Source organism: Habropoda laboriosa, unplaced genomic scaffold (assembly GCF_001263275.1).
Source record: "Habropoda laboriosa isolate 0110345459 unplaced genomic scaffold, ASM126327v1 scaffold64, whole genome shotgun sequence".
Classification (NCBI taxonomy): Eukaryota; Metazoa; Arthropoda; class Insecta; order Hymenoptera; family Apidae; genus Habropoda; species Habropoda laboriosa.
Genome location: NW_017100183.1, coordinates 551,244 through 563,866, shown reverse-complemented (window position 1 = coordinate 563,866; position 12,623 = coordinate 551,244). Strand labels below are relative to the sequence as shown.

Below are 12,623 nucleotides of genomic sequence, written 5' to 3'. Positions count from 1 at the left end.
ACGGCAACAATTGCTGCGGGCGTTGCCACTCAAAAGCTCGAGTGCCTAATGCCAGATGTCAGACGGTGGTTAGAGTCATTACGGTCATCACTTTGTACCGCGATACACGATGTGTACCGGCCGGCCGAGCGATGCGCCGCCATGCCGCGCGCATCTTCCACCTCTAGAAACGCGATCCTTTCGATCGAGCTAGCCCCGATCCCATTTACAGACGCGAACCTCCCTTCCATCCGTCCATCCGTCCACCTATGCTCCTCTATACCTCCGACAAATTTTCCCTAGTGCCGTCGAAATTCGTACGAGGCGAGAGAGAGAAAAGATGGAACGAACGTGCCCTCCTTGTTCGTCGTTAGAGGCGGACGCACACAGTCGGACAAAAGGCTCCGGCGGCTTAATGATCCTCGGTTGCCAGTTAGGATGGATAATGGAAGGCTTGCGCGAGGATGAATCGGAACCCGTGTCCTGCCACGTAGAATAGAGAGACGGATACCCGGCTGATGGATACGAATAGTTTTGCGCACGGACGCGCACAGTCGCTCGTATGTACCAGTATGCAGCACGCGTACTCTATTCACGCGTGTACAAACGCGAAAGTAGAAGGTGCCGACCTCGCCGGACCCGATAGAGAAGAATAGCCGCGAGCACGATTCACCGTGCTAACCTAACATTTTTCACTACCGAATACCTGCCTCGTACGGTGTACCTGCATCAACGTGGTTAACCCATTCACCGTCGCGTCGTGTCAGCCATATTTGGGCGTCCGCAACAACGTCGTGCTTCGCTAATGGTTGACAGTTTCGTTCCATTACATCTACCTGCGGACGCTTTCACCGATACGGTTTATCTTTCCGACTTTTCCGTCCTGTCTATGCGAACGCAGGATGTTAGACGCGGTGGCGGGAAAGTTTCTATCGAGGTAGGCGAATTCCCCGAGAAGGTGAGGGAGAATTCGACTCGCGTCGCCCGCCGCGGTGGGACTTTCGAAACCCGTTTTCAAGGTACCTATACGCCGAACAACGCATATCTGGTCTCTCTGCTCGCCGCTCCAACTCACAGAGTAGAGAAACAAAACGGGGAGGGGTGAAGAGGAGAGGAGAGGAGAAAAGAAGACGAAGAATCAAAGGGGTGGAGCCGGTACGGAAAGGGGATGGAGCGAAAAAGAAGCGGCCGGTTCGGCTCGGAGAGGCCCGACGAAAAATCTGTAATTATAATAATTACAGCGGAGCGGGCAACAATTATAAATCATCATTGAACTAGGCAACGAAACGCCAATAAAATATATATCGTACGAAAGTTTCGGGGCAGTGATTAACTTCTGAGTCGTGGTGAACGCGAACACGTCCGGCCACCTACCGGATACGTGCGTCTGCGGCCCACCGGTCAATTGAAAATTTTATTCCTCTCAATTTCGGTGTGCACCGCTTCTCCCTTCGACGCGGATGACAATCCAATCGGAGAGAAAAGAAGGCACGCGTTTCGCTCGACCAGACGGACGGACCAGCGCTCCGCCGCGCACGGGCTCCACGGCCCACGGATCACCAGTGTTTACGAATCACGGACGCTTTTCACTTCTCCCTCTTCTCCCTCGTAACCAACCCTCCTCGATAACGCGAGTAACGGGGAAAGAAATGGGTTATTAGCAAGAACGCGTAACGACTTCGTTATCGTAAGCAAACGAGCGCACAAGTATAGTATTACTTTCGGCGATTACACGGCACACGCGTAAGACGATCGTCCTTAAAAGGGGACACAGGAGGTAACGCGCACGCGTAATCCCGTTCGCGGGTGCGTCTCAAATTTCAGAAACGCGCGACGCGCGACGCGCGACGCGTTCGCGCCTCGAGGATCGGCGATTTCTCGAATTAGTTGGCCAGCACCGGTGGTTTACCTCTCTCCGGGGTTGTTCGTCTCTCGACTTTACGGAGAGGAACGCGCGCGTTACGCCGGCTCGGGGGATCGGCAAATACGCTCGCGCGCCATAAAGGTCTGGCGATCGTGCGCGGCTCGTAAAGCAACGTCGGCGTCCAGAGCAACTTGTTCTCGCTCTAACACCGCTTCGGGGAAGAGCATCTCGCCGCTGCTACAAAGAAAACGTTCGCTAGCTCGCAACAGGTTTCCCTTCGCCGCGCCGGTGGAACGCACCCCGGCCACGTGTCTTTCGTTCCATTCGTGCGGTTTTCGGCTCGAGGTCACCGACTACGCGCCTCCGGAGCGACGCTTTTCTCATTCACCTTCTTGTGCGCGCACCGTACGCGCGTGCTCTCTCTCGAGAGAGAGAGAGACGGTAGCAATGAAACCCGCCTCGCATGCTAATCAACGCGTCAAGAGTTTATTTCGACACTGACAACGGGTCAATTGTGCTTCGACCGAGACGAGTAAGAAAGAACAATCGATCACGTCGAGAACGGACGATCGAAACTTCCATCCTTGGAAATACTCTCCGGTACTATTACACGGGTCTACTAATTGGTAGCGAGAGAAATAGCGGAGAAACGCGGCGGTAACGATCACGAGTTTCTCGGCGTAACGTGGATACGTGGCTCGCGGGCACCGCGGATGCCCTTTCGACCGGCTCGTGCATTTACCGCAAACCTTTAACAACAAGAACGACGAGGACAACGACGAGGACAACGACGAGGACAACGACGAGGGCAACGACGACCAAGAGGACGATTGCAGGCGCCGTGGGGAAGCGGTGGAAGCCCGCTCGCCTGGTTCGCGCTATTAATTCGCGTCGTATCTCTCGCGGGGATCCGTCGTCGATCGGTCTCGGCGATGACGGATCAATTAGGAGACTTCGCCTGTCGAAGATCGACGAACGTCAATCTGTCGTGGAATAGGGGGATTCGCGGTGGTATGTAGTTGGGAAAGACAGCGTCGCTGCAGGTTACGCAAGGACTGCATGCGAAGAGATAAGCGAAGATAATTATAATACCTTGAGAAAGCAGCGTCCAACGGGCATATCCTCAGGTACGGTAGCGTTGTAGAGCGGCTTCTCGAAGATGGGCTCGTTGTCGTTGAGATCGTGCACCGTAACGCGCACTGTCGCGCTACTACTCAGGGGCGGACGACCCGAGTCCGTCGCGATCACCACTAGAATCGGCGCGGGATCCGCCTCGCAGTCCACGTGAGTCCTGGTCGATATTAATCCGGAGGTATCGTCGATGGTGAACCAGGTGGAGTTGAGCAGAGAGTACTTGATGGCGGAGTTTGCGCCTTCGTCGAGATCTGTCGCGGTCACTTTGAGAACCGGGGTACCTGGCTCGGAGGCCTCCAACAGGTGGGCCTCGTACCTCTCTTGAGCAAATTTCGGAGCGTTGTCGTTCACGTCCGTGACGAGAAGGCGAAACGTTCGAACCGCTCGCAACGGAGGCGTGCCCGCGTCGGTCGCCTCGACCGACAGGTCGTAGACGGGCTTCTCTTCGCGATCCAGCGGTCTCTCGACCACCACCAAGTATATGATGTTGTCCCTGGTGGCCAGCCCGAAGTGGCCTTCGCCACCGGTCAACGTAACAGTCGCGTTCGAATACTCGGTCCTCGAGTCGGGATCGCTGACCGATATCCTCGCGACGAACTCGCCCGGCTGGGCGCTCTCGCTGATCTTGGGCGTCGCGTCGTCCGAAAGGAAGATCACCGTGATCGCAGGCTGATTGTCGTTCACGTCGGTTACGCGGACCGAGAGGAACGCGCTCGCCTCGAGAGGCTGCGCGCCCCGATCCCGAGCCACGATCACCAGCTCGTGCCTCTCCTTCGATTCAAAGTCCAACGCCTTGTTCACGTAGACCATCCCGGTCTCCGGATCGATGCGGAACATCTCCTCGCGGTCCGATTGTCGTCGATTGATCGAGTACTCTATGCGGCCGTTGTCGCCCGCGTCACTGTCCGTTGCGTTCACAGCTAGTACCGGCGTGCCGACGGTCGCGTTCTCCGGGATACTCGCGACGTACCTCGTCTGGTTGAAGATCGGCGGATTGTCGTTCACATCCTGTACCGTCACGTTCACGTGCAGCCTCGTGCGTAACGGTGGACCGCCACCGTCCAACGCCTCTATCACCAAGTGGTACTGGGAACGAGCCTCGCGATCCAACGAACCGGTGTTCTGCAGATCTAAATAGAGCACGCCGTCGCGGCCACGGTGCTGGGACAGTCTGAACGCGTCCCCGTGATTCCCGGACACGATTTCGTAACGTTGGGTCGAGTACTGGCCGAGATCTGGATCCTTGGCTGGCGGCAGAGCCCGCTTAGCGTCGCGGGGCGAATTTTCCGGGAACTCCACGTCCACGTGATCCACCGGGAAGGTAGGAGCGTTGTCGTTCTCGTCGAGCACCTTCACCACCACCTGAATGTTTTGCGGCAACGCGACGAGGCTGTAGGAGGGCCTGGTCTCGCGATCCAACGCCACCTTCGTCCTTATCTCTCCCGTCGCGTGATCCACCGTCAAGTCGGAGTCGACCGCGGACCCCGAGACGGACACTATCAAGTAGGGCGGGCTGTCGGCGTCGATGAAACCCACCCTGGTGCCCGGTCGAGCGTTCTCCGAGACCTCCAAGTATCTTACGAGTTCGGACCACGTGCCCGGGGCGAAAGTCGCTCCCAGGACGAGGAACAGTAGCAGGTGCGGCATCCTGGTGCCTCCACCGCCGTCGCCTCCTCCACCTCCACCGTCTCGCGCTATTATCTCGACCTTTCCATTCCTGTGCGATTCCTCCGAGTATTCCTCATGCGGCCACCAGGACGATCTCTCTCCCCCTCTCTCTCTCTCTCTCTCTCTCTCTCCCTTTCTCCTCCTCCGTTGCTCGATACGCGTTCCGTTCGACGTAGCGAAAAAAAAAACCGGCGGAAGAAAGCGCGATCAACCGGCACATTAATCACCCACTAGCAGCACCACCACCAACCACAATCACGTTTTACCCTGCTCGTTCCTCCCGTGTAAACACTTCCACCGCCCCCTTCTACTGTGCGTTCACGTGTGTACCGTTCGCGGAGGCTCGCGAAACGCCGTGGAAATTCCTCTCGACCCTCTTTCACGTTCCTCTACACTGTCCTCGCTATTGCTGGAATATCCTCGCCTCGTTAGATCCACGCCCGATAAACTGCACGATCAACACGACCGATCGCGAACCCGCCGCGATCGTCTCGCGTCTGGAACGGCCTTCATCTCTCGGCTCCCGTCGGATACGCTCAAAAAATTCACCCTCCGCGCCTTATCTTCGCTCCACCGCCGAGATCTACGCTTCCGTTCCCTTTCTCATCTTCCGCGTGGCTCGCCGTTTCTCGTGGCTTCACCGATCCTCCTCTGTGGGAAATGCGAACGACCCGTCACCACCGCACTACTGGTCCGAGCAGCGGCGCAGCATCCAGCTGTGTTGCATTCGTACCGAAACAGCCTCGAGTCCCTTCCTTCCAAACTGTCACACGCGACGCACACTGCCTGCCACGACGAACCGCGAACGCGACACGAGCATAAAACCAGCGAAAAAATCACTCGCCGCTTGCCCGACCTCGTCGACGAACCACAACGCACTTCCTTCCCGTCGCGCGTATCGTACGACGATTTACTCCGATCCACTCTCCTCTCCGACTTCTCCTTTCGCTCGCTCTCTCTCTCTCTCTCTCTCTCAATCTCTCTCTTTTTCTCACTCTCTCGCGCGCTCTCTCTCTCTCTCTCTCTCTCTCACTCTCTCTCCCCCTCCGCTCTCTATCTGTATTTCTCTTTCTCGATGTGTGTACGTGTGTTGTCGGTGCAAGGATCGCGGGGACATACGATGAATCGAGCGAAACGCACGGACTCTCGCGAGTAGTTTACGTGGTCCCCCGAACGTGGCTCTTACTCTTTCTCTCGGGGCCGAAAGAGCAACGGCGAGAAGCAAACGCACAACACGAGGTGTCGCGTTCTTAGGCCCAGCGTCCGTTCCGCGCGGCTTCGAGGTTAGGCATGCACTGACATGGCGGCACCTGCAAGGCCTACCCTTCCCCTGACTCGCTCGACTCGGCTGGCTCGGTCAGGGGGACCCGGCTGGACCCAAACGGCGGCCATCTTGGAGAGGGGAGCTGTCTCTCTCTCTGCCTGCCTGCCTGCCTGCCTGCTTGCCTGCTTGCTTGCTTGCTTGCCTGCCTGCTTGCCTGCCTGCCTGCCTGCTTGCCTGCCTGCCTGCCTGCTTGCTCGCTCGCTCGCATGCCCGCTTGCTTGGGCCTCCCCCTCCCCCCTCGCACTTCTTCGTCTTACTCCATCTCGAGCCCATTCCCCTCCGCTGCTATTTCCTCCTCTTTCTCTCGCCTCACAGATTTCTCGTTTCTTTCCTCGTTCAGCTCGTTCGCCGCCTTCCAACCTACCTGAGCGCCCGGTATGCGAAGAACTGACTTACCATCGGCGCTCATTCCGCGGTCAGCCCTACGAGCCTCTTCTACGCCCGTGCCAAAGGTCCTGGAATTTCGTAACGTGACGAGAGAGATTCGGGATAGTTTGCATGCTGGCTACGAATTTTCGCTTCTTGCCCCGAAATCGTTGAAATTCGACGGACAGACGAGACGAGCGTGTCGTTGAACCAAAGGAAAGGGAGAAAAAAGATTACGAGGGGTGGGCTTCTTATCGTGTCCTGCAAACGCAGTTAGGTTAAGCTGCGAATCGCAGCGACGCGACGACGGTGTCCACGGTACGCGAAGTTAGGGGAAATTTGCATCCTAACAGGAAGCGGCACATTAATTTGGACGATCTGTTAACACGTCCCCTGGGAGGGCACGAGATCGATGTTGGCTGCATGATGCATGAGATACCACGCGCGACTCGATACAGCGTCTGGAACTGTTCGGTTTCCGGAATAATCGCGCGGTTCGATAATATATTTAGCAACGGTCCGTGCATAGATCACCGTGTGATTTGCCCGCGGTAGAGCGTAAGTGATAAATTCGCGCGTTAATAATTGCGCGTATCGGCGATGACTCACGACGACTCGCGGCAACGGGTGCCACGAAGAATCTAAAAGCTCGAGCCGAAAAAAAAGCGAGGAACAAATTAACGAATTCCTTGTAGAGGCACGCGCTGGAATTTCATATGCGCGAAGAATTCAGATTAGCGCGCAGCTACTTGCTACGTCGATATCTGGCGCGTTGTGCATTCGCTTCTGTGTACCAGTTAGGCGTCGAACTCGCCGGAAACTCGGCTACCTGTTCCCGCCGCGCCGTAGAGAACTCGCTCAAGGTTCGACGGCATGGCACGATCAACGGAAATGTCAACGTTCCAGCGCGAAATCGAGCTGGAACGAAAGGAAGATCCATCGGTCCCGTCGGCTCGCGCGACGCGTCTCTCTCGGGTCGAGGACCCTTGGCTCCTCTACCTGACTCTACGAGTAGGCAGATAAATCCGCCGCCTACTACTACTCGCTACGGACAATGCGCTCGAGACGGTGCATCATCGTTCGTATTGTTTGCTCAGCCATCGGCCACACGGCCCGATCTTTCGCAGGTGCTGCAAGGAGAAAAGAGATCCCGAACGCGTTGCGCTGATCGCGATCCTGCTACTCTCCAACCGTTGCCAAATTCCGATTCGTGCACCGAATATTAGACCGGAATAAATTTGCGTCTCCCGGCCGCTTTTGTTCTCCGAATCGCATACGTTTTCTCAACATACGTACATACCTCGCATTGATCCAAGCTCGCCCGAAACCAAGATATCGACGACAGACTCTTCTTCTTCTCCTCTTTCTCCTCTTCCTCGTTGTCCTCGTCGTCGTCGTTGCCCCCTCCGTCTTCTTTGTAGTCAACATTTTTTCTGGATCTTTTTATTTTCTCCGTGATTGTCCTCCTCCTAATTCTCCTTGACTCTCGCGATTCTTCCTTCTTCTCCTCCTCCTCTCCCGTTCCATCGATACTTTTTCTTCTTCGCTTCGAGGGGAGAGAGAAAGAGATTCTGCAACAGAAGTGCCATTGTCACCGTTCAAACGCCTTCCCATTAAAGAACGTCGGGGATTTCTACGAAATCTTTCCGGTGTACACCAATTTCGGCGCGGCATGGTGGCACAGCCGCTAGGGGAAAATTACAGAGTTCGGAAATAAAGGGAGAAAGAAGAAGAAGAAGAAGGCGAGGAAGAAGTGGAAAGAAGCAAAGTGGTCTGTCGGATACGAGGAAAGAGCGGGCTGCGATAATCCGTGGTCGAAGGACCGACAAAGCTCTCGTCATTAAGCGAAATGATTGCGATGGCCACCTACACCCCAACTTTGCTTGCAAGGACTCTTCTCAAACAACGACCGTTTGTCCGAACGAAACAAACTACCCCCGTTCCTCCGCGAAGCAGTACAATAGGAAAAGCACTGTTCTTCTCCGCTGAAAAATGTCCAGTCGAGCCAGAAGAAGGAGGAGGAGGAGGAGGAGATGGCGGTGGAGGAGAAGAAGAAGAAGAAGAAGAAGAAGTAACTACGTTTCTTGCGAGCGAACGTGCAACGATGGTATAAGCCGGACCGAGCGCGATCGAGTTACCAGTTTCGAATGTCCGCAGTAGTCGTGAGTGGCTCTAGAGTTTCGCGCTCGAATTTCGTGAAAAACGTGATTTCGAGACGCGGACTACTCGCGGGGAGAGAACTCGATGGACAATTTCATATTCACGCGTTGTTCACCGGTCTTCACTTTCTCTCTCTCTCTCTCTCTCTCTCTCTCTCTCTCTCTCTCTCTCTCTCTCTCTCTCTCTCTATGTCAGCCGAAGCCCGCAATGCATCTGGACTCGACCTTTCTTTTTCCAGTTAACTGTAACGAACCGTACTAATGTAGAATAATAGAGTGGGAAAAAAGGATGACTGGGAGGAAGACGAAGCAAAAGGGAAGAAAAGGAGGCAAGAGATTTCGTCGAGGCGTAGTAGAGGGGCACTGAAAATTGGGAACTGGTGGGGGTGATGGAGACCAGCCGCATAATGACAGGGTGCCTCGCGCCAAGGCCCCGCTAACGAACCGGCCCACGGGACCCGAAAGGGTCCAGGCTAGGAGACGACACTGTATTATTTTACCATTCCGGGGGTCGGGGGCATCATCAGAAATCATCGCCGAATCCATATAATCAGTAGACGGTTACGTGCAGCCATGATTTTAAAAGCAGAAGGAAGGGGCCTGAGAGGGGTAGAAAGGACGGAGGGAGAGAGGATGAGGCCTAATAAGGCGAACGGTGGTAGGTACTTCGGTATCTTCGTCCTCGTCCTCGTCCTCGTCCTCGTCCTCATCCCCGTGCCGCATCCTCCTCGTCATCCTCGTCTCCCGAACATCTCTCGGACTTCTGAGTCCTTGATACGAACTTATAGTACTCGTTGCGGCCACTAATGACACGGACCCGATAAAAAGTAAACCCCTTCTCTTCCTTCCTTTCTTTCTTTCCTTCTTTCTTTCTTCCTTCCTTCCTTCCTTCCTTCCTTCCTTCCTCCCTCCCTCCAGCACTCACTTTCTTACTCTCTCCTTCTCGCCGCTGTCTTGACGCGTTGCACGAAAGTTAGGCCTTAAAGCGTTCCAATGAGGTCGCAAATGTTCCGCGGAATGATTCTGAAGCGCGGAGACCAACCGTCCAAATTACGCCACACTCGGCTGTATACCTCGGACTCTACCCGGAAATCGACTGCAGGCAGAAGAACCAGAGATCACCGCTCACCTTCCGTCTTATTTCCAGACCAACGTGGAAAACTTGCCTCGTTAGTTTCAATTAACGTCGGAAGACGTCGGAAACGTTCCTCGAAAATTGATCGTCGACGCGCGAAAAGTTTGACGAGCGTAGGGCAACGCGGTGGAATCGCGGAAAAGCGTCGCGGGAACGTCAAAAGCGAGGCAATAAAGAACGATATGCGAGTGTACCGTGAAAGTTGATCGATAAAGATCTAAATGAAAGTTGTTGCTGGATATAAAACGCCTCTTGTACGTACTGAGCCCACTTTGCGTAGGAACGACCGGTTTCTTGCAAATCGAGAAAAACATCCACGTGTCGATCGGTTACTTCAATCTTTGGGAAAAAATTCGTCGGTGAAAAATTACGAGTCTGTTCCCTTGACCTGTTTCACGAATCGCCACAGGAGAATGCTAAACGAATCGATAAATTTATTCCATATATCTGCAGCCTCGAAAAAGCTAGCAAATCATCCAAAAATCCCGTGGGAGTGTAGAAAAAGGTGGGGTTGCGATACGTAACCCGTATCGACACCGCGACACGCGTTATCTCGATAATTAGGGGCTTTCTCTGGACCGAAATATCGATGTTGGAACCTTTCGAACTGGTCCCAAAATTCCATGGACCGTGTCAGCGGATCGACCGTGAGATAACGTATTGACAGACTGACCAAACTCTTTCCTACGTCTTTTTCTAATCTATCTTCGATACACGACCAGGACGACCACCCTTCCCTATATCTGTTCGGCTGTCGCTCTTTACCAAAATCAATTCGCAACATCTACAACCTTCTCCGTTTATCATCCACCGTACACGACCAACTTTAATAATAATCCAACAATTACAAACATATGCTCTTCTATTGATCGTAACACGACTGTTCAATCAGCGCGAGTCTCGATTAATTTTCAAAGTTCTAGAATGTTGCTAGACCGCCTACGGTGACCTCGTGATCCCCTTTCCCATTCAGATACACAGAAAGGTTCTCGTACAGATAATGCTTTAGCGTAAACGTTGCATATGGATACGTTAGGTGTAGGTACTCGTAAGCGGGAGTTCATAGGCCTCTGACTATCTGTCTTGCGGCTCGATGCTTTCCTTTTTCCTTTACCTCTCCTCCGATACATATAGGCATCCAACGTAAAAATACAACGTAAGCATACTTTTTTAGATTCTACCTGCATAAACACTCGAAAGCCCTATTACTCTTCCAGGCTACCGATATCGATCCATCAGGCTATTTAAATCAGCGATTAATTGCTTCTCCTGATATATCTCGTAACAGAGCGACTCTAGCCACCATTTCGAGACCCTTAAGCGTTTTTCTATACCTGCATAAGTATGTATATACATATCTAAAATATAAACTATATCGATTCGATAAACAAAACATGTATTTTATATAAGCGAATGATATTTTTCGCAGTTTCTCAATTTTCCTACGCGCAGAAATATTCGAAATCCAAGCGGCGATATTTTAGTCGAGGATCCATAGATCGTATGCTGGCGCGCTCTGACGAGAAAGACGTAGATAGCGTCATCTCTCGCGAGTCGAATGCACGAGTGAAATAGCATCGGTGGATAAGCGATGGTACAAACAGCAATGGAGGGTATAACAAATATAAAACAATTTCTTTTATTTTTCTCTTCCTTACAAAATACATATTTAAATATATTTAAACTTAAATCGTCGTATCCTAGAATTTACGGTTTTAAAGGTATAATTGGCCAATACTGAGGTTTTGCCTTATCTTTGTGTCTGTCAACTGTTGTCTGAAGGGCAGTTTCCATCGCTAATATCGTAGGACTAGCTTCCCCGTACAATAATTTAGCGTTGCTGTTCCTTGCGTGTATCCACGTAGCTCCCCCTTGAATACACCCATCCTCGTCGTCCTCTTTTGCTTTTTCAATCACCAATTCAGATTCCCTTCTCTGTTTCAATTCAATTTTATGTCTCATGCTTTGCTCCAAAAAACTCATCATATCTTCGTTTACGTGAAATTCCAAATTTTCAGTTTCTTCGTTAGACGCTGTTTCTTCTTCCTCTCCTTCCACGTTTCGCTGCTGCTGCTTGTACCTTTTCTTTTTATCCACCTTTGAAGAGCTTCCTTGAGCATTCTGGCACACCAATGATTTCAAAACATCTCTTAATCGTTGATTCTCGTGTTCCAGTGCGATGCAACGTGTTCTCCACCACGTTACGCTGTGTCTAAAATATTATTCAACTGAAATATTCAAACTCGACAGGAAAAAACCTGGACCACCTTGTGCACAGTTGGTAATTCCATCGACTAACCTTTTTTGCCACTCTTGAGCAACGGTGTAATTTTCCCAGAAAGAATTAGCTTGCATCGTATTGCCGATAAATTTCTCCTTGGCGAGAGAAATATTGCTACGCTCTAAAACGAATTCTCGATGTTTCGCAAGCTTAACCTCAAATTTGATTTGTTCGCGACGTCGCTTTTTCAAATGTCCCCTCTTTTTCCGACTTTTGCCACGCTTTATGGCAGCGAATTCCATATCTTACAATTGTTCCGTCCAAAGGAAAAACAAATTATCTTTGTAGAAATATCATTGTTTACACTTTCACGAGAACCCGCAAAAAAACTACGATCGACGAGACATCAAACGAAGAATCTCGCAAACCAGGACTTTACTCTACTAATTATTTCTTCGCTGACAAAAAATATCCGCGATACTCTAGTAATGCGAATTTTTGACATCGTGTTCCGATGAGAAAGAAACACACTTTCCAGGGAATTTGCAATATCAAAGGTTAAACGAATGATTTTTATTAAAAATATACAGTACTGTCCTGTGATTTTATACAGATCTGGAAAAGACATTTGAAATTAAGTGAAAATGACACGAGCATAAACATCGGTTGAAGTTAAAATACGCTGTAAATCGTTTCTGTTCGTTTTTTTTTTTCCTTTTTTTTTTTCTTTTCAAATTCACGTGCATCAAAAGTATCGTTAAGAACATGCGCCT

At 51.9% G+C, this 12,623-nt stretch overlaps 2 protein-coding genes across 2 annotated transcripts; both read right to left on the bottom strand.

Moving 5' to 3' along the window:
• Nucleotides 1-2,926: 2,926 nt before the first annotated feature.
• LOC108579131 (protein dachsous-like) lies at nt 2,927-4,624 on the bottom strand. The gene has a single exon (XM_017942582.1). It carries the CDS (start codon nt 4,622-4,624, stop codon nt 2,927-2,929), a length of 1,698 nt encoding a protein of 565 aa, XP_017798071.1.
• A 6,661-nt stretch (nt 4,625-11,285) lies between these two features.
• Nucleotides 11,286-12,283, bottom strand: LOC108579231 (gem-associated protein 8-like). Its single transcript, XM_017942714.1, has 2 exons — nt 11,929-12,283; nt 11,286-11,841 (listed from the first exon to the last, which is right to left on the bottom strand). The coding sequence occupies exons 1-2, from the start codon at nt 12,150-12,152 to the stop codon at nt 11,337-11,339; spliced, it is 729 nt and encodes a 242-aa protein (XP_017798203.1). The 5' UTR covers nt 12,153-12,283; the 3' UTR covers nt 11,286-11,336.
• Between the last annotated feature and the right edge of the window lie 340 nt (nt 12,284-12,623).

Bases quoted from the DNA above. Each gene is read 5' to 3' on its own strand.
- LOC108579131 (XM_017942582.1), bottom strand. From the start codon at position 4,624: ATGCCGCACCTGCTACTGTTCCTCGTCCTGGGAGCGACTTTCGCCCCG.
- LOC108579231 (XM_017942714.1), bottom strand. From the start codon at position 12,152: ATGGAATTCGCTGCCATAAAGCGTGGCAAAAGTCGGAAAAAGAGGGGA. The intron at 11,842-11,928 runs GTTAGTCGATGG...ATAATATTTTAG, and splicing joins GCTCAAGAGTGGCAAAAAAG to ACACAGCGTAACGTGGTGGA.